The sequence below is a fragment of the Myotis nattereri genome, assembly GCF_964212035.1.
Source record: "Myotis nattereri genome assembly, chromosome: 11".
In the NCBI taxonomy this organism is placed as follows: domain Eukaryota; kingdom Metazoa; phylum Chordata; class Mammalia; order Chiroptera; family Vespertilionidae; genus Myotis; species Myotis nattereri.
In genome coordinates, this window is record NC_138086.1 from 59,865,587 (window position 1) to 59,887,530 (window position 21,944).

Sequence of the window (21,944 nt, forward strand, 5' to 3'; positions counted from 1 at the left end):
TGTTCTGCTAAGGAATTGATCTGAGTAGTGTACAGTGGGGGATGTATTGGAATGTGTTAATTTTATAGAACATGCAAGTGGAACTATGACAGACAAAGCTATTGGGACTATAAGAATTAAATACAATAAAGTTGGGTATTTCTTAGACCAAAATATTAATACAACTCTACACTATATTATATCTTTTCTCTTATTCACAGTGTCATGCATCTTAATTGACTAGCTCTCATAATCTGTTTGAGAAAGAGTAAATAGAAAGACATCTATACACTTTTAAACAAATGGGTAAAATAAGACATAGCCAAAGTAACTGGCTGAATCTTTGGAATTTATCAAATACAGTTATTAAAAATTGAATCAATTTTATCTAATTTAGAATGTTTTGAGGCTTTAATTTTTTTTTTAAATATATGTTTTATTGATTTTTTACAGAGAGGAAGGGAGAGGAATAGAGAGTTAGAAACATCGATGAGAGAGAAACATCGATCAGCTTCCTCCTGCACACCCCCTACTGGGGATATGCCCGCAACCAAGGTACATGCCCTTGACTGGAATCGAACCTGGGACCCTTCGGTCCGCAGGCTGACGCTCTATCCACTGGGCCAAACCGGTCAGGGGAGGTTTTAATTTTTAAATCTAGCTCTTTACATGGAAAAAATGTATAGTGATGAGTTTTGAATGTAATAACATTCATCATTTCATTTAGTTTACATGCAGTAATTATTCTGAATCTTATAATAATGGACAAAATGTAGGTAATTTTTGTGGTTAGGCAAAGTTAGCTAGAAAGATAGATGTTTGTATCTTCTGTTTGGCTGAAATCCATGTCACTGAGCATGACCTCATTAAATCTGCTAGGAAATATAATGGTCATTATGACCTTAATAATTATGAATGTTCATCTTTACCTTTTTGCAATTTATGTCTGGGAGTTTGAATGAATAAAATCTGGTTTCTATAAGAAAGGTCTAAATTTGAATTGGGCAAGATATGAGTTCCTGGCATCAGAGACAGAGAATTAAAATATCTCTCTTGGGCCCTGACCAGTTTGGCTCAGTGGATACAGCATCGGCCTGCAGACTGAAGGGTCCCAGGTTCGATTCCGGTCAAGCGCATGTACCTTGGTTGCGGGCACATCCCCAGTGGAGAGTGTGCAGGAGGCAGCTGATCAATGTTTCTTACTCATCGATGTTTCTAACTCTCTATCCCTCTCCCTTCCTCTCTGTAAAAAATCAATAAAATATATTAAAATATCTCTCTTGGATCAAACTCTTTAAAAAAAATTTTTAAAAAAATCATTTTTATTTTTCAGCTAGAGGCCCGATGCACGAAATTCATGCAAGGGGCTCAGCCCTCGCAGCTCTGTGGCCCTGAAACCCCCCTCTCCCCCCCCCCCCCCCCGCCCACTGGTTGTTCCAGAAGAAGATCATTCTGCCATCTGGTCTAATTAGCATATTAGCTCTTTATTATATAGGATTACAGTTGATGTACAATATTATATTAATTTCAGGTGTATACCCCAGTGATTAGACATTATAAAACTTACTAAGTGATCATCCTGAAAAATCTCGTACCCATCTGACACCGTACATAGTTATTAGAATATTATTGACTGTATTCCCTATGCTGTACTTTACACCCCCGTGACCAAACTTTTTATTACACTTTTGATTAGGAGCTTTTTCCTGTGGTTAATAGGCTCCTCTTACATTCCCAAACCCCAAAGAAGAGGGGCAGGTCAGGGCCCTCCCTCCCCTAACCTGTCAGACTCCCCCAGACCAAATCCTTTGGACCCATACGTGGAAAAATAGAACTGTCCGTGAAGGCTCAGGCAAATCACAGAAACATATCTATCTTTCTTTTTTTCTTCTTTTCTTTTTTTCCCTTCCTTCTTCCCTCCCTTCCTTCCTTCCTTCCTTCCTTCCTTCCTTCCTTCCTTCCTTCCTCTCCCTCTTTCTTTCTTTTAAGAATAGTTTATTGATTTTTAAGAGAGAGGAAGGGAGAAGAGAGAAACATTGATATAAGAGCACATCACACCAATCAGATGCCCCCCCACTGGGATCTACCTCGAAACCCAGGTGTGGGAACCATGAGAGGGTCCCCGGATGGTCAAGGCCAGTGGGAGCACGGAGGCCTTATCATCAATACACCAGAATAGCCAAAGGCTGCTCTAGGCATGTGTCTGAGTGGGATGTTCAAAGACTCTGAGCCTGGGAATCCTAATCAGGCCAAGATACCATGAGCGGGTGCAAGGACACACGGTACACTGTGCCCTTCAGTAGCCAATATGATTGATGTAACTATTGGCACGAAGCCTTCTTTGTCTAAATGGTGTAAAAGTAGGTTACTGGCCAGCTAGTGGGCTGGAGTAGGCTGAAGTGTGAAGAAGAAGTCTGTTGGAGTATGGAGAGAGAGCAGCTAGGATGGAGTGTGTGAAAAAGTCTGCTATAGAGAGCAACTGGGCAGGAGAGATAGGAGAAGCTGTTGAGCCAGAGAGCTCAGGTACCGCTATGATGTGAGGCGGTGAGTCTAGGAGGCAGCGTGCGGCTGCTCAGATAATAGCTGTGGGTACAGAGACTGATGCTGCTTTATGGGAAAGATCTATGTTCACCAGCCGGTGTCTGGCTGCCTGCCTCTATGGACTTTGCTGTGAGGACTGTTCTTGTCTGATGGCTATATGGCCACTGGCTTCAGCAATAAAGACTCATTCTTATACACCCACAACCTCTCATGGCTTCTCTGTCTAAGACCCAGGGTCCTAGGAGGGCCAGCCCCAGGCAGAGGGGCTCGGACCCAAAACCTGTTACTAATGAGCAGAGGATAGAGGAACTTGGACTAAGTTCCCAACAGTTAGTATAGTGGTCAGGGTTTGAGAAGGAACCAGCCCTGGCGTAGTCAAAGGGGAGAATTGAGAAGAACACATGGACTCACAGCCACTCAGAGATACTCAGAGCCTGCCAGACCAGCAGAGCTGTGCGGTGCTCTTGCTTCTGGCTCTGACACCAGGCATATGTCCTGACTGGTAATTCCTCTCAGTACATAGTATGATGCCCAATCAACTGAGCCACACCAGCCAGGTCTCCCTTCATTTCTGACCTGTCTCTCCTCCCTCTGGTTCTTCTCCTATTTTAAACATTCAGGAAAGAGCCACCTCCCCCCACAGGAAAGAGTCACCATTTCCTCACAAGTTTAGTCCAGAGTTCTTTTCAGGGTCTCAGCGAATCTGAACAATATATATTCAGGCCTGAGCAGTGTCATGTTCTGTCTCATAAATAAGAGTAGAAGTAGGTCCTCTAATTCCAACTCATTCATCTGTTCGGTTTCTAACACTTTTCCTCAGAGACAACACGATTAACCCTTGGAAAGGCTCTTTTTCTCATTAGCATGATATTACTAGCCTTGTCTTTTAGTAATAAACTACCTTCTCCCCTGTTAGGTTGCTGGCAAGGCATTCTCCTATCTGGGTCCTGGTACTAGTTGGCTTTGGTTTTTATCTTTGGTTCCAGGAAGGAATGGCTTCAACTCTCATTAAATGTATTTACACAGCTGATTACATTCTTTGGATCCTAGGTCTTTCTTGGACAGACAGATTGGGAGGAGTATGGCAATACATTCCATCTAAAAAATGGCTTCTAAGTTGTAAAGTACAGTGGGATGTCCTGCCAATTTCTGTCAGCGTCAAACAGCATTTATTAAATATACACGGTGTCCAGAGATTCGTACATGATGTCAGGAGGAAGGTTACTGAGTGCCTTCTACCAGGCTCTTGAAAGAGTATATAGAAAAGTGTTTTATAATCTAAGAGATTAATCTAACATCAATAAATATTAGATAGTGAAAGAATCTCATAGAGTCATAGACAAAGACATAACCATCTCCTCATCTTAAAAATTTGCATGGCTCCTCAAATTAAGTAAAAGTTTCTTAGTTTGGCATTAAAGGCCCCTGCTCTGTCCTACCTTTTCTTTTTCATTTACAGTATCTCTACAGAAGCATTGTCCAATGGAAATACAATGCAAGCCACATATGCAATTTTATTTTTTCTTGTAGTCACATTTGAAAAATAAAAAAGTAAATTAATTTTAATAATGTAGTTCAGCCCTGACCAGTTTGGCCCAGTGGATAGAGCGTCGGCCTGCGGACTGAAGGGTCCTGGGTTCGATTCCAGTCAAGGGCATGTACCTTGGTTGTGGGCACATCGGCAGCTGGTTGATGTTTCTCATCAATGTTTCTAACTCTCTATCCCTCTCCCTTCCTCTCTGTAAAAAATCAATAAAATATATTTAAAAAAATAATGTATTTCATTTAACTGAATATATGTAGGGAGTGGCTCTAGAGTTAAGCCTCAGATTGACCTGTGGCAGAGCCACAAACAAGTCCCAGCTTAGAGGGCAGAACCTTCTTAGCATAATTAATCTTGACCTTATGGCCGCCCCCTAGATCCTTCCTAGGTAGCTAATGGGCTGTGGGAGGTGCAGCAAGTGCTGCCAAAACAAGTGAAACTCACAAGAACATTGTAACTATGTTGACCACTCCCTTGTTTTTCTCTGACTATAAAATAAAGACTCAGCTTGCTGGCTGGAGCCTTCTCTGTGGCCTCATCCAGGCATAGGAGATCCACGGAGCCCCAGCTATATTCTCTTTGTCTGTCTTTTCTTTACTCCTTCACTGCTCTCCCACTGAAGCTCACCAAACTGTTGGCTGTGCTGGCACAGCACAAATATATGAAAATATTATAATGTTAATATATAATCATTACCTAAAAATGTTAGAAATATTTTAGATTTGTTTTTGTAGGAAACTTAAAACTTGGTGTGTATGTTACAGTTACAGCCCATCTCAAGTCACACTAGCCACACTGCAAGTTCTCAAAAGCCACAGGTGGCTAGTGCTGCTGCATTAGACATCGCAGGTGATCTGCACCCAGATTTCCTCGTGCTTTGTGCACTTGACCTTTGTCTCCTTTCCTTTGTGCTCTGCTACCATGCAGACTTTCCCCTGTAGGGCCTAGAACTGGAAAAAAATGCAGTTTGATTCCAGACTTAAGCTCTTTTGTTTTTAAATTGGGAAACATAACACATGCATGGAAAAGTGTATAAATAATAAATATACAGTCCAATGAATTATTGTAGAGCCCACAACAGTATGACTACTATCCATATCAAGAAATAAGAGATTTGTAGAATTCTAACCCACTGCTTCTTCCTAGTCTCAACCCCCTCTCCTGCTTAGAGGTAGCCATTAACCTTTTTATGATAACTATTTCCTTGCTTTTTACAGTTTTAACACCTAAGCATGCATTCTTTATTCATGTTTTTGAACTTTATAAAAATGGAGTAGCCCTGGCTGATTAGCTCAGTTGGTTAGAGCATTGTTCCTGATATGCCAAGGTTGTGGGTTGGGTCCCTGATCAGAACATGTACAAGAAACAACCAATGAATGTATAAATAAGTGGAATAACACATCAATGTTTCTCTCTTTCTCAAATCAATCAATAAAAAAATTTAAAAAATGGAATGCACGTTAGGTTTTTAAGACTCATCTTAAATTGTTGTATGTCATTTGTTCATTTTGTTATATTCCATTATACAACTATATCACAATTTACCCATTTTGTTGCTGATAGAGGAAATTGGGTTGTTTATAATTTTTAGCTACAACCACATTCTTGCACCTACATCTGGGTGCATACGAGCGTGGCTTTCTTAGGGCATATACCTGGAAATCACGTGCTGTAGCATCTCTTGGCTTATGTCCAACTTCTATATATATAAAAGCCTAAGCAACTGGTTGACTGGTCGCTGTGACACACACTGACCACCAGGAGGCAGATGCGCAATGCAGGAGCTTCCCCCTGGTGGTCAGTGTGCTCCCACAGTGGGGTGGGAGATGAGTGGGAGCAGGGCCCATCCCTGACTTGGGCTCCTCTGCAGCGGCCTGCTGCTTCACACACTACTACATCCCTCGGGGGATGTTGGACTCCTGGTTTTGGCCTGATTGCAGGGATCGGGTCGAAACCAGCAGTCCGACATCCCCTGAGGGGTCCCAGATTGCGAGAGGGTGCAGGCCAGGCTGAGGGACCCCACCAGTGCACGAATCCATGCACTGGGCCTCTAGTTAGTATATAAGGCCAAACAATGTTCAAACTGCTCTATTAATATATTCTCCCTACAGTAAAGTGAAAATTCCCATTGCTCCACTCTTGGGTCAACACTTGTAATTGTGAGTCTTTTTCATTTTAGCCATTCTGTTGGTTGCATAGTATTGTCTTAGTATCATTTTAATTTACCTGTTTTCATATGAGAGTGATACTTCTTCATGTTTACTGGTTATTTGGATTTCTTCCTCAGTGATGCGCCTGTTTAAATATTTTCCTTATGTTTGTGGTACTTTATATATTCTTAGTTATATATGCTGTACATTTTTTTCAGGTTTATTGAGAGGCAATTGACATAGAGCTCTGTATAAGTGTAAGGTGTACAGCAATAATGCTGTAAATTTTTTATTCAACTCTGAGGCTTGCTTTTTAACTCTTTTAATGGTGTCATTTGATCAAAGTAACTCTTGCTCTGGCCGGTTTGGCTCAGTGGATAGAGCGTCGGCCTGCGGACTGAAGGGTCCGGGTTCAATTCTGGTCAAGGGCATGTACCTTGGTTGCTGGCACATCCCCAGTGGGGGGTGTGCAGGAGGCAGCTGGTCGATATTTCTCTCTCATTGATGTTTCTAACTTTCTATCCCTCTTCCTTCTTCTCTGTAAAAAAATCAATAAAAATCTATTAAAAAAAGTAACTCTTATATATTAATGTAGTCATATTTATCATTTCTTCTACTATATAGTGCTTTTTGGATTAGTTTAAAAGTCTGTCCCCTACTCTTGGCATGTGCTCCAATTTTATCTTCTAAGCTTTATTGTTTTGTCTTTCAAATTTATGAATATTTCCCTCGCTGGTTTGGCTCACTGGATAGAGCGTCAGCCTGTATACTGAAGGATCCCAGGTTCGATTCTGGTCAAGGGCACGTACCTCCATTGCAAGCTTGATCTCAGGTTTAGTTGGTGTGTGTGTGGGAGACAACCAATTGATGTGTCTCTCTTATCTCTCTCTCTCTCTCTCTCTCTCTCTCTTTCTCTCTCTCTCTGTCTCTCCCCCTCCTTTCCACTCTCTCTAAAAATCCATGGGAAAATATCCTCAGGAGAGGATTAAGAAAAAAATTATGAGTATTATCCGCCTGGAATTGATTTTTGTGTGTAATTTAAAAAACTCATTTTAATTTTTTTCTTCCAAATGAAAATCTATTTGTCTTAGCACCAATTATTGAAACCCATTCTTTAGGCATTTCTCTGCATCATCACCATGGCAACATAAATCGCATTTCCAAGTGAGATCTTCTGGACTCTATTCAGTTCCATTGGTGTATTTGTCTATCTTTGATCCACTAACACACTGCCTTAATTATTAGGGCTCTATAATAAAGCTTGATATCTATCTTCCTTCTCTTTCATTATTCTTCCTCATTAATGATGGTGTTTGCTCTTTCATAAAATTTTAAATTGATTTGTTAAATTTTTCTGTCACACACAAACCTATTGAGATTTTATTTGGAATTGCACTGGATTTACAGATAAATTTGGGAAGACTTGACATCTTTCAGTATTGATGTTTTCAATCTGTGAACCTATTATCTCTTATTTGTTCAGGTCTTCTTCAATGTTTCAAAAAATGTTTTCTTCATACAGGTTTTGCATTATTTCTAGGTATTTGATATTTGTTTTAAGCTATTGTAAGTGGTATCTTTTTTATTTTTTGTTTTTATTTATTTTTTTATTGATTTCAGACAGGAAGGGAGAGGGAGATAGAAACATCAATGATGAGAGAGAATCATTGATTGGCTTCCTCCTACACACCCCCTACTGGGGATCAAGCCTACAACCCCAGCATGTGCCATTGTTTGGAATCAAACCCAGGACCCTTGAGTTCACAGGCCTACACTCTACCCACTGAGCCAAGTTGGCTAGGGCATAAGTGGTATCTTTAAAAAATGGAAATTGTTTTTCCTAGAATATAGAATTTTTTTTAAACTATATTTTTATTGATTTCAGACAGGGAGAGAGAGCTGGAAACATCAGCGATGAGAGAAAATCATTGATTGGCTGCCTCCTGTAGTCGCCATATTGGGGATCTAGTCTACAACCCAGGCATATGCCCCGACCGGGAATTGAATTATGACGTACTGATTCTAGGTCTGTACTCAACCACTGAGCCATGCTCGCTGGGCGAAATCATATTTTAAAAAAATCATATTTAGTCCTAGTCGGTTTGGCTCAGTGGTTGGAGCCTCAGCCTGAGGACTGATCTGTTGAAGGCTCCAGAGGTGCAGCAACCAAATGATGTGTTTCCTTCACATTGCTTTTTCTCTCTGACTCTCTTCCTCCCTTCCACTCTCTCTAAAAAGCAATGGAAAAATTAGCTTTGGATGAGGATTAACAACAACAAAATAAATAAATAAAAAGATTTATTAACCCTGTTAAATTTATTAGTTTTATCAATTCATCTGTAGATTCTTTCGGATTTGCCACACACAATTTTATCACCTGTGAAGAATAACAGTTTTGTTTCTTCCTAGTAAACCTTTTACTTTTCTTGCCTTACTCCACTGGCTAAGGACATTCAGGGACAATATATGTAGCTCACTTTTTTTAAAAAAAAGATATTTTTTCTTGATTTCAGAGAGGAAGGGAGAGGGAGAGAAACATCAATGATGCGAGGGAATCATTGATTGGCTTCCTCCTGCACACTCCACACGGGATGGAGCCCACAACCCGGTCAGGTTCCTAGGTGGATGCTCAACCACTGAGCCACGCCGCCGGGCTGTAGCTCACTTTTAATCACTACAAAGTCCTTTTGCCTCAAACCAACAGCTTTGGAATTGTTGGTTCCCTGCTGCAGGGTCAGGAGTAAGAAGCCCACACTCCTTTTCCAGCGTCTGCAGAGAGAAAGGCAGAGTACGCCTCTCTAAACATTCTTCCAATCCGGAAGAAGGAGCGGGCCGGCCCTCTGGTTGCCACGCAACGGCGTCGTCCTGACCCGAAGTCGGTGCCTGCGGGCTCGGGGCACGTGCCGTCTCTTCTGCATTCTGGGACTACAACTCCCACAATGCCGCGCGACGCGGGCCGCTCGCCTGAGAAGAGGGGGAAGGGCCCGGCCGGCGGGAGGCGGAGCGGAAGCGGAGTGCGAGGGACGGGCAGAGTAGAATCTCCACAAGCTGGAAGCCAACCTCGCCGGCGCTTCCCAGTCGCTTCCTCTCTTCATCCCGACCTGGAGGCTGCTTCACTAGCGCGGGACGCCGCTGACGCCCTCGAATCGGCTTTCGCCGCGCCGCCCAGGAGCCTGCCGGCGGCGGCGTCGGTGACAAGTAGCCCACAGGCAAGGTAATGAGGAGGGGGCAGAGGGAAGCCGGGGTGGAGGCGTCCCAGCCCGCCCGGCCCGCGTCGCTCGCTCGCGGCACCCCTCCGGCGGCGGCCGCCCCTGTTCCGTTGTGCCCCGCCCCCCGCCGCACCCGGGCCGCTGCCGCGGGGCGTCGGAGGAGACCTGGCTTGGGGACCCGCGGCGGCGGCGGCGGCGGCGAGGGGTCGGGGTGGGGAAGGGGGGTGCGCGGCTCTTTGTCCCCCCGCCCCCCGGGTCTGACAGCGCGGGGAACCGAGCGTGGCTCCGGCTGCGTGGTCCGAGCGGGGCGGGCTGGGTCCCGCGGCCGCCGGCGCGGGGGTGCGCGGACCTGAGCTGCAGGGATGGAGCGGGCGCCGCAGCCGCGCTCTCTTCTGTTTCTGTGTTTTGACAGCGGGGCTCTGTTCTACTCGGTCGAGGTCAGAAACGTTCACATCTGTAAGAAGTGTTTGAGTTTATTTGAGCCAAACTGAGGTTAATTGTCGGGGAGCAACATCTCAGCAGATGGATAAAATGCCCAGGGCAATGGCAGGTTTGCCACTTAGTTCACATTTCAGAACCCAAGGGTAAAACCGGAGGGGGTTACCTGAAATCCATTGGTGATAGATGAGGGAGATGGGAGGAAGCAAAGCAGTGAGGTCTGAGAGTGGGAAAAAAGTAAAATGGGTGAACACCTACTTTTATGCTGGTGGTATGGGATAGTTAAAACAATGAACAGATAACGAGAACAGTGAAGGGTTCTGTGCTCTGTGCTCTGGTGCAGTGATTGTACCCCGAGGGGTCTGGAAAAAAGGACATCACCATGACATTCCAAAGGTATGTTCATGCAAGAAGACCGTAGACAGGCTTGGTTAAGGGAAAGATTGACCTTTGTCAGGGAAGATACCCGCCGAGGACAGGGCTGCCCTTGCTGTTATTTGGGAAGTTTTCATGTCAGACCATCGCTGAGTTTGTCAGGTTCACCATGCAGGCTTCTCAGGTTTAGTGTGTGGTCCCTTTTGCTTCCACAACTTTGAGAGATAAAGTCAAGTGCCCCCCCAACCCCTGTTTAAACTGTCACAAATAATTTTATTTTTTTTGTTACTCCTCACCCGAGGATATTTTCCCATTGATTTTTAAAATATATTTTTAAAATATATTTTATTGATTTTTTACAGAGAGGAAGGGAGAGGGATAGAGAGTTAGAAACATCGATGAGAGAGAAACATCCATCAGCTGCCTCCTGCACACTCCCCACTGGGGATGTGCCCGCAACCAAGGTACATGCCCTTGACTGGAATCGAACCCGGAACCCTTGAGTCTGCAGGCTGGCGCTCTATCCGCTGAGCCACACTGGTTAGGGCCCCATTGATTTTTTTAGAGAGAGTGGAAGGCGGGGGAGAGACAGAGAGAAGCATCAGTGTGTTTCACACCTATTGGTTGCCTCCAGCACGCACCCCAGACGGGCAGCCTGCAACCAAGGTACTTGCCCTTGACCAGGATTGAACCCAGGACTGTTCAGTCCGAGGGCTGAGGCTCTATCCGCTGAGCCAAACCTGCTAGGGCTCAAATGCCCCTTTTTAGCTCCCTCTTCAAAACTCAACTCTTGGGTGACTGGTTAGGAGGAACTGAAACTACTCTCAAAAGTGTGGCTCAGACAGCCTGGGTCCCAATCCTGAGGCCTGAGTTTTGTCACCGATCAAATGGCAATAAACTGCACACCTTTAAGTAGTGAGGGTAAGTAGTATACTTACAATGCCACGAATTCTTTATTTAACAAAAAATAAATCTTTTGAATATGATACGTTTATTAGCTGCACTGAAGTAGCCTCTGGATTTGTGAATTTTGTTTTTCTTTCCTTAACCGCTATCACTCTAGTGTTCGTCACTTTGTGCCTTGTGCACCTTAAACCTAAGCAAAGAATTTAAAAGAATATGCTGTCTTAATTTACACTGTTTTAAGATGGCTGAGAACGTTCTTAGGAAATTGATGACTCTGCTTTTCTGTGGATCAGCTTTGGAAATACAGACAAGGACTCCTTAGAGGAGCTTAAGTGTTTTGGCAGAGTCAGCATCTGCAGTCCTGAGGAGGGGTTTCACCATCTTTTCAACTTTACCCTCTTTTCAACCCTGTATCAAACTTCTTTTTACTTCTTTCTGTTTTTCTCACTGGTTAGTCATTTCCTCCCTTTGGGATGGATCTGTGTTTCCAAGTTGTAGGTTTTGTTCCCAGGACAATTGATTCAATGTAATACATTTTGTAAGGAAATGACTTGAAATATTTCACATTAGCCCCTCTATCCTTTGGGTTGTTCTTGCACTGTTTTCTCCTAAATTTTACTGATATTGGTGATGAGTTTTTCTTCAAAGAAATCTTTATGGTCCTTAGTTGAAAAATTTTTTTCATTTAAAATGTCTGTTTTGCCTTAACTGGTTTGGCTCAGTGGATGGAGCATTGGCCTGTGGACTGAAGGGTTCCAGGTTCGAGTCAGGTCAAGGGCATGTACCTTGGTTGTGGGCACATCCCCAGTAGGGGGTGTGCAGGAGGCAGCTGATCGATGTTTCTAACTTTCTATCCCTCTCCCTTCCTCTCTGTAAAAAATCAATAAAATACATTAAAAAATAAAATAAAATGTCTGTTTTGTACTATTTTGAGTTAGAACACTACTGTGAAGTAGGTAAAATATGTCCTGAGTGATGCTCTATTTGAATGTACAGTTATAGTGGGGCCTGATGGATATTCTGTGTAATGTCTTTAGTGATAGATGTATTTAAAAATTTTTTTTTTCAATAGAAACGGAGAAATCGAATGACTGTATTTCATAAAGATAACAGAGAGCCAGAGAGTATGGCAAATGGAAAATTTAAACTGTGGGAGATGGCATATGCACATAAAGATTGCTGATTCATTTAAAAACATGTGGCAAAAATACTTGTTTTGGAAAAAAAAAAAAAGGTTTCCATGTTGGTGTTATTGAGAATAGTGGAGGACAGAGGGTGATGACTACAGGAACAGGAGTCCTTGGTTCTCGTCCGGCTCTGTCACGACCTGTGTGACCTTAGGTTCTGCGGTGGTCCTCGATTTCCTCCTCTCTAAGCTAGTGAGTTGGTCTGATTCCAAGGACTCTTCTAGCTCAGACTTTCAATGATAAGGGTTTTTAGACATTCTTTTTAATGTGGGGGGAAAAAAAGATGCAAACTTTTTTAGTCATTTATTTGTGTCTTAGGGGTGTATTTCCACCTTGAGGAAGGCAGTACACGGGAAAGATCTAGAAAGCTGCCACAAACCCGAATCTCTTTCACCAGCTGCATGTGCTTCCTCTGCATTGTTGGCATGCTTAGCTCTCTTCCTCCTCACTTACTGCTTGTACCTCTTTCTTTCTTTTTTTTACTCATAGCCTCAGTTTACCTATTATGCCTGCTTCTTTGTATACAACTCTGGTTGTCAGTCCCCTAATCTAACTTCATTGTTTCTTTTTTGTGAGTTCTTTCCCCTTTTGCTCCTGCTCACAAATCAACATCCTGGTTTTCTTAAGGGCCTCTTTTTGTCCAAGGCCTCAGGCAAAGGTGCACAGTGCTAGTCTAGTCAGCTGTGGAAGGGGAAGTGGGGTCATGTGGCACAAAATATGATTGGCTGAGGCTGTGGGCAGGTCAGACTCTGAGACTGAAATATCCAGTACTGCATAATACATTTTAGATTAAAATTTTACTATGGCATAGTGACTGAGTAGTTTCCCGTTTGCCTTAAGATGTTCTATTCTTAACCCTGACTTAACTTTACCCAGATTTTTCTATCTTTTGCACTCTTCAGTGTTATAGTCTTCTCTTCCCTCTCCCAAATGTGCCATCTAAAAATGATCTATCTTTAGCCCTAGCCGGTTTGGCTCAGTGGATAGAGCATTGGCCTGTGGGCCAAAGGGTCCCGGGTTCGAGGGCGTGTATCTTGGTTGCAGTCTGCTCCCTGGCTCGGGCCCTGGTTGTGGAGCATACAGGAAACAACCAATCAATGTGTTTCTCTCACATCGATGTTTCTCTCTGTTTTTCCCTTTCTCTTCCACCTCCCCTAAAAATCAGTGGAAAAATATCCTCAGGTGAGGATTAACAAAAAAAACAAAATAAAAATGATCTAATATCTTTAGATATGATATTTCTGTATCTCAGCTGGAATTTTAGTGTAGCTTTTCTCAAGGCAGTTAACATTTTAAATCTTACAACTAATTAGGAGTGAATGTGTCCGGTGTTAAATTCTCTTCCCCCCCAAACCCCCCATATTAACCTTAGGCAATATTATGTAGAGAAAGTATTTTAGTAATTTAAGACATTTAGAAATGCCCTTTCCCCCTGAAATTACATTCCAAGATCAAATCTGTGGAGAACTTGTTTCTGAGCCTTTTTTGGAGAGAACTCTCTGAACCTCTGAGCTCTGGTGAACATACTGTCTCCTTTTTGTAATAAATATCTGCTTCTCTAGCTGTAAATTTCTTAGGAGGCTAGTAGCTATTCTTGCAGTATACCTTTGGCTAAATGAGAGGGTCTCTGCTTGCTAGTTGCTGATATTATTGCTGTAGGTAGTTGGTTTAGCTGTGGCCATATTGGTTCATGAAGCAGATTGCCAAAGAAATGCAGAAATGCGATTTGAAGGAGAGGTTTTTAAGGTAGGATTAGCCATCCATTAATATTTTTAATGTTGCTATTGCAATATTTACATCAAAATACAAGGAAGTATTTCAGGACATGTAGCGTGAAATGCAGTGTTTTTAAATTTTTTGACTGCAGCCCATAATAAGAGTCTATATCAAGATTCCATAGATGTATAGCTCTGTGTGATCATGTTTGTACCTGTGTATGAAAAAGATATATATATGTAAACTGAAAGAAAAGTTTTGCAAAATGAAATCTGTAGTGGGCGCAGTCTACTCTTATGGTTTCTATTTTATCTTGTTTTTTAAACAAATGCCAGTTGCAAACTATTAAGTCAATTTTGTTTCTTCTATTTGGAAAACATTGGATTCCTGGGTTGAAAGTTTGGATGCCTAATTTTCCCCTTTTGTTTGATGTTGGGTAGTCACTTCTCTTTGTGCATCACATTATGTTTATGAGAGTGTTCTAGTTTAAATATTCACCGATTATCTGTCTTTATTTGTCCTTAGTAATAATGTTAGATAAATATATTTGTCCTGGCTAGGGAGAAACCACTGACAATTTGCTTAAATATCTAGTTGTTTGATGTTTGCTGTTTGGCAAGTGACATAGTAAAACTTAAACCAGATCTTTGGAGCTTTACAGATCTCCAAAGGTCTTGCAAATTGGAGTGGGGACTTTAAGTCCAGTAATAAATATAAAAATAAGGAAAACAATTTTTTCATGTTCTTTGTTTTTGATATGTGTGTGTTCTTTAGAGTTTGAAAAAATTATATTAAAAATGCTTAATAACAATAAATTAACATGACAGTGGATTGCTACCTAGACTTTATTCCACACCCCATCTTGCCACTGCCCCTTTCATATTAGAAAACACCAATAAGAATACATTCTTCTGTACAAAGATCACCAATTAAATCATTATTGTTCCTGTATATTACCAAACAGCAACTGTCATTCTCATAAGAAATGGGGACACAGCTTTCCTTGCTTGTAGCTTTCCTTCTGTTCATTTTGGATGATTTCTGCAAACCAGGCCATTCCATGCTGGGGATTGGGATCCCTCTCATTCTCATTGGTTTGTACTGAGGAGGGTAAGAATAAGGAATTTACTGTCTGCTCCCAAGATTCTGGTCAGAAAAGAATTCTAAAGGTTTTAGTTAAAAGGTAATTGGAACCAGACTTTGTGCTTCTTTTTTCTCAGATCAGAACTCCGGTCTTCCTCGACCTTACACCCCGTTTAGACTCCCCAGACATTCTCACATTGTCCTGTTTATTTTCTCCATAGCAATTTACAGGCTGAATTTAGTTTGTTTCTGTGTTTTTTTTTTAATTAAATCTTTATTGTTCAGATTATTACAGTTGTTCCTCTTTTTTCCCCCCATAGCTCCCCTCCACCCAATTCCCACCCCACCTTCTGCCCTTACCCCCCCCCCCCACTGTCCTCATCCATAGGTGTAAGATTTTTATCCAGTCTCTTCCCGCACCCCCCACACCCTTTTGCCCCTGAGAATTGTCAGTCCACTCCCTTTCTATGCTCCTGATTCTATTATATTCACTAGTTTATTCTGTTCATCAGATTTTTTACTCACTTGATTTTTAGATTCACTTGTTGATAGATGTGTATTTGTTGTTCATAATTTGTATCTTTACCTTTTTCTTCTTCTTTCTCTTCTTAAAGGATACCTTTCAGCATTTCATATAATACTGGTTTGGTGGTGATGAACTCCTTTAGCTTTTCCTTATCTGTGAAGCTCTTTATCTGACCTTCAATTCTGAATGATAGTTTTGCTGGGTAAAGTAATCTTGGTTGTAGGTTCTTGGCATTCATCACTTTGAATATTTCTTGCCACTCCCTTCTGGTCTGCATAGTTTCTGTTGAGAAATCAGCTGACAGTCCTATGGGTACTCCCTTGTAGGTAACTGTTTTTCTCTTTCTACTTTTAAGAGTCTCTCTTTGTCTTTTGCTCTTGGCATTTTAATTATGATGTGTTTTGGTGTGGTCCTCTTTGGATTCCTTTTGTTTGGGGTTCTCTGTGCTTCCTGGACTTGCAAGTCTATTTCTTTCACGGGGGCGGGGGGGGGGGAGTTTTCTGTCATTATTTCTTCAAATAGGTTTTCAATATCTTGCTCTCTCTCTTCTTCTGGCACCCCTATAATTCGGATTGTTGGTACGCTTGAAGCTGTCCCAGAGGCTCCTTACACTGTCTTCGTATTTTCGGATTCTTTTTTCATTTTGCTTTTCCGGTTGGGTGTTTTTTGCTTCTTCGTATTTCAAATCTTTGACTTGATTCTTGCGATCGTCTGGTCTGCTGTTGGGAGTCTGTATAATATTCTTTATTTCAGTCAGTGTATGCTTAATTTCTAGTTGATCCTTTATCACAACATTGAGGGTCTCGCTAGATTTCTTGAGGATCTCACTACATTTATTGGTGGTCTCACCAGTCTTTTCGAGGGCCTTACTAAATTTATCGGCGGCTTCTAGACAGTTCTTGAAACACCTTAAAAGTGTGGTTTTGAACTCTATATCCAGCAGTTTGCTTTCCTCCATTTCTGTCATTTGTGTCCTGGTTCTTTGTCTCCACATTTTTTATGCTTTCTTGGTGCACCTCCTTGTGGTCTTTGTGTACAATCTTGTTGTAGTTAAGCCTTGATTATTGTAGGTAACACTGGGGAGTATTTGACCTCCAGGCCAATTGGTTGTGAGAATCAGCTGTCTAAAAAGATATTTTCAATGAATCGACATTTCTGTTTAAAATTTTTGAAGAGCTATATAAAGGAAACTGATAAAGACCTGAAAGTTTGCTTAGTGGTGGAGAAAGTTGGCAAAGAAGATGATGTAGTTCCAAATCAAAACTATTTATAGAAACTCTTCTTAAATATGTCATTGTTTATTCTGTTGCTGATATAGGTTATGACTAATGGCCTTTTTTCTTCTCAGTTTTACAGAGGTAATTGAGAGTTGGAGGCAATCTTGCTGAAGATGAAGAATATACCATATTAGCAGAGGAGAAAGAGGAGGAAATTTTTTTTCCCTTCAGAAATCTTGATTGGTGGCTTGCCTTTAGTTACCACTTTTCAGCTGAGTCTGTTTGCTTCAGGAGAAATGATTTTTGCAATCTCCAGAAAAAATATGTCCCAGAAATTGAGTTTACTTTTGCTTGTATTTGGATTCATTTGGGGATTGATGTTACTGCACTATACTTTTCAACAACCAAGACATCAAAGCAGTGTCAAGTTACGTGAACAAATACTAGATTTAAGCAAAAGATACGTTAAAGCTCTAGCAGAGGAAAATAAGAACACAATGGATGTTGAGAATGGCGCTTCGATGGCAGGATATGGTAAGTTAACTGTAGACTATTTCTAGTTTTCTCCTCTTAAACCTATCCCGATTTAAAGATAGTCATGGAAAAAGAAACAAAATAAAGATAGGTCATAGAAGTCTAACTCTTTACTTAGTGCATTGGCCTTTACAAATAATGTTCTCTTCACTTTTTATTATGAAAAATTCAATTGCACTGAAAAAGAAATAATATGATATTCATATATCCATTACTTTAATTTAATAATTATTAATATTTTGTAGTATTATGTCTAATTCTTTTTTTAAAATATATTTTTATTTATTTCAGAGAAGAAAGGAGAGAGATAGAAACATCAATGAGAGAGAATCATTGATTGGCTGCCTCCTGCATGCCCCCAACTGGGGAGTGAGTCTGCAACCTGGGTATATGCCCTTGACCAGAACTGAACCCGGGACCCTTCAGTCCACAGGCTGATGCTCTATCCACCGAACCAAACCAGGGAGGGCCCTGAGACATCTTATTAATATAAACCATCAGGTGTAGTCCCAGGGGCCCACCATGAGTAACAAAAGACTTTACCACTCAGGAAATTCCAAGTGTTTAGAGCTACCTCCCAGGAATCCGTGATAAAGGCCAGCTAATTATTATACAATGTATTGTATTCTTTGGGTATCCTGAATCTTAGTGTATCTAGGTTTTTCCTCTTGACCTAGTCAAATTCCCTAGAGGAAGAGGATAGGTCTCCCAAGTGTACTGGGACCTGAGTGAGAGGAAAAGACTGGGGGAGAAGGGGTAACCTCAGCACTTACTATGTAAACTTCCACTACGCCCCCAGTGTTCAGTGTGGTCCCCAGGTCCTCAACTGCTTACTAGCCTCAGAAAATACATGAGATTTTCTGCAATGGGGAGGGGCTGTTGCCCAGTTTTGGAGTGGTATAAAGACTATAGGAATCAGATTGCTTTATAAATGTTCATCTAGTCCTGTTTTTTGTTGTTTTTAATATATTTTTATTGATTTCAGAGAGGAAGGGAGAGGAAGAGAGAGGAGCATCAATGGTGAGAGAGAATCATTGATTGGCTGCCTCCAGCACGCCCCCTACTGGAGACCAGCCCACACCTGGGCATGTGCCCTTGACCGGAATCGAACCCGGGACCTTTGAGTCCACAGGCCGATGCTCTATATACTGAGCCAAACCGGCTAGGGCTAGTCCTGTTTTTAATCCCTTCTTTACCCCTGTTTTTATTGGTACTGGGCCTTTTAGGGTAGGGTTCGGAGGAGAAAATCAAATTGCTTCTTGGTATTTTTCCTCTTTTAAGATCCAACGTTTTCAGGTCTGCTAAGTCAGTTAGTGCTCATCTGCTTTTCAGCTTCTGGAATTTTGTTGTTATTGTCTCCTCTTGTTATCTTTGGCCTCCTGGATTTAAAAAAGAAAGAAAAAGAGGAAAAACACCTTCATTGTTTTGGTGGCATATTCAGAGGCATCAGAGGTTAAATGCCTTTGTTTAGTTTACCATCTTTATCTGGGAATGCCCTGGACACTTTCCATTTTTTCTTCTCCTTCTTACGATGTTTTTTATGAAGTGATGAGGGTCAAATGTAGGTGACTAGAGTTGAAGGGGTTGGCATAAATTGAGATTGGTGTACTTGTGGCAGATGTAGATGCAGGTTATATTGTTTTGCATTCTGCTTAGTCCAACAATGAAGAAGAAATTCTTATGGAACCAGAGAAATACTTGAAAACAAAATTCATTCTACTTGAGCAAAATAACTGTGATATTTTCAAAGGTAGAACTGTCTATGCTATGCTGCCCTGCTTTGTATAACAACTCAGTTTTAAAAGCAAAAATGAGACCCTCTACACCTGATATTTTATAAACTGCGTGTTTTAGAAATACATATATTTTTTATAGATTTCAGAGAGGAAGGAAGAAGGAGAAGAGATAGAAATATCAGTGATAAGAGACAAACATTGATTGGCTGCCTCCTGCATGCCCACTACTGAGGATTGAGCCTGCAACCTGGCCATGTGCCCTGACCAGCAATCAAACTATGACCTCCTGGTTCATAGGTTGACCCTCAACCATTGAGCCACACTGGCTGGGTGGGATTAACTTTTTAACCAGACTTTAAATCTGTTTTATTGCACTGGAAAAATGAGAGTTTCCCCCATATTTATAACACTGAAATTCCCTTAAGAAGCTCTGATGCTATTGATTACAATAATTAGGCCTTTTCTATTTGTGATCTGAGTGCTTTCTCTCTAGTATATTTTCTTTCAGATGACTTAATAATTGCTCACTTTTTCCCTCAAACTATGAAAACACAAATATTAATGTCTAATATGGTTTATTTCGATTTCTCTCACTCCCCCCAAACCCCTCAGCGGATCTAAAAAGAACAATTGCTGTCCTTTTGGATGACATTTTACAGCGGTTGGTGAAACTAGAGAACAAAGTTGACTATATTGTTGTGAACGGCTCAGCAACCAACACTACCAATGGTACTAGTGGGAATCTGGTGCCAGTAACCACGAACAAAAGGATTAATGCATCCGGCAACATTAGATAGCAGTTAAAGATCGCCTTGTGCTGCTGCATCCCCATGAGTTAGATCCAAGGACAGAAAAGCTTTTAAACCGCTGGCTAGGATAGGGTAATACTTCACAAGTACTCTGAATTTTCAAGGAATATGCTGGAATCATGGCACTCTTATTCTGTATATAAATTTTTAAAAGTTATTAGTTTGCTTTTAGGCAAGTCTCTTCAATGCTGAACTATATCCTTAAAGGGAATTTGGTAACATGGTTGATGTGGTATGCAGATAGGTGATCTTTATGTAAACCTTTTGTGTTTGAGATCAAGCTGAAACACTGAAAGACATGGCTTCATTTCTAGAAAATATTTATTTAAATATATAACATGTTTTTCAGACAAGTGAAGAATATTGTTATTGAATCATTCTGTCATTTGTTCTCAATATATGTAATCTTGACTGATAACGTTAAGAAGTGTGCTTATTTCCAGTACTATATTTTGTTACTCAGATTATGAGCAGAGCAAGGAAGTATAATGTTGAAAAGAATGTTTTGAAATCATGACCCAAAGAATGTCTTCATTTGCACTATCCTTCAGAATAACTGGAGGTTGATTATTGTATATTTTTAAAAATTACATTTGTATGAGAATAACCTTGAAATGGGTAGTAGCCACTGTCTGTAACCTATTCTTAACATTGGGACAATTAAAGAGCATTAAGATAGTAATTTCAAATCTCATATGTAACATTTTCTTACATGTATTCTGAAGAACAAACGATATTTTTATGATGAGATAAAAATAAGTATTAAAGGTTTAGCCCGTTGAGTGTCTATGCTGTCAGGGAAGCACATTATTTCCATATTTGGATAATTTTGCCTTTATGTTGGCAGGGGAAGGGAGACAGAGATATTCGTGAGACTGGGGCTCTGAAGGACTTTAGCCAGATGCATAGATGTATAAAGGTATTTGTGCTACAATAAATTGCTTGGAAAATGTTAACATTATATAAGAGTATCCTGCTTTAAGAAATTTTGGATTTGTATAATAGATACATTAGATGTTCATTTTATGTAATGACCACTTAAAATAATTAAAAACATTTAAGATATAATTTAAATTATGAAGATTGACTCTTCTTTCAGGAAAACAGTTAATGTATATAGCACAGAAGATCCTAATCTTGGGCAATTCTAGCATAGAGCAAAGGACACCTTTATTTAAATGTCCCTTGTAGCAGATTTAATTCCCATATGGTGCCCTATATTTCATAGTATTTATTCTCTATAATAACTGCCAAGTGCAGCTAGATTCTAGATTTACACTATATTGAATTTAGTTTTGGATATTATATTATTCGTTATTACAATATGCTACCACACATAGTAGCAATAATTAAAATGTTTTATTAAAATAAGTATGAAAAAAATTTCATGAAAGGGAGCTTTTCAGACATTCTCTGTACTCTATGGAAGAAATGAATTATATACCATTGCCAAGTGAAGTTTGGAATAATTGTTCTGTCTTATTAGATGTGGACATTTTTGTTTTTTTGTTGTTTTCAGGGATGAAATAAAATATATTATTTGTACTTACAAAGTGTTATAAGTTTTTTTCTTTACTGGTGATTGTGCATTTAATAAATGGTTAATGATTAAAAGGAATCTTAGAAAATTTGGGTTTGTTCCAAGATATACAGAAAAGCAAAATGTAGGGGGGGGAAATCCGAAATTTTTTTACCCAGGGATAAATGCTGTTGACATTTTAGTATATAAATGTGAGTCTCATTTCCCCTTCTGACACTCTTCATTAACTTCTCATTGCTACTTAAAATCCAGCATTCTCACTGTGGCCTCAAAAGCCCTAATTTGCTCCCGATTGTCTTGTAACCTTGTACCAACCTCCTCCTTTTTAATTCCTCTCCAGCCATGTTGACTTTCTCTTCCTAGGGCATACCAAACATGTTTTTGCATCAGCAGCTTCAAACTTCATATTTCTCCATTTGTAACTCTTATTCCCAGATATCTTCATGGTTCCCTCC

The 21,944-nt window shown here is 40.7% G+C and overlaps 1 protein-coding gene across 1 annotated transcript; it reads left to right on the plus strand.

The window, feature by feature from the left end:
• Window positions 1–9,203: 9,203 nt before the first annotated feature.
• Window positions 9,204–21,492, plus strand: CCDC126 (coiled-coil domain containing 126). The gene is made up of 3 exons (XM_081102290.1): window positions 9,204–9,427; window positions 17,002–17,404; window positions 19,753–21,492. Exons 2-3 carry the CDS (start codon window positions 17,167–17,169, stop codon window positions 19,935–19,937), a joined length of 423 nt encoding a protein of 140 aa, XP_080958416.1. The 5' UTR covers window positions 9,204–9,427; window positions 17,002–17,166; the 3' UTR covers window positions 19,938–21,492.
• The last annotated feature ends 452 nt before the right edge of the window (window positions 21,493–21,944 follow it).

Bases quoted from the DNA above. Each gene is read 5' to 3' on its own strand.
- CCDC126 (XM_081102290.1), top strand. From the start codon at position 17,167: ATGATTTTTGCAATCTCCAGAAAAAATATGTCCCAGAAATTGAGTTTA. The intron at 17,405-19,752 runs GTAAGTTAACTG...CAAACCCCTCAG, and splicing joins CGCTTCGATGGCAGGATATG to CGGATCTAAAAAGAACAATT.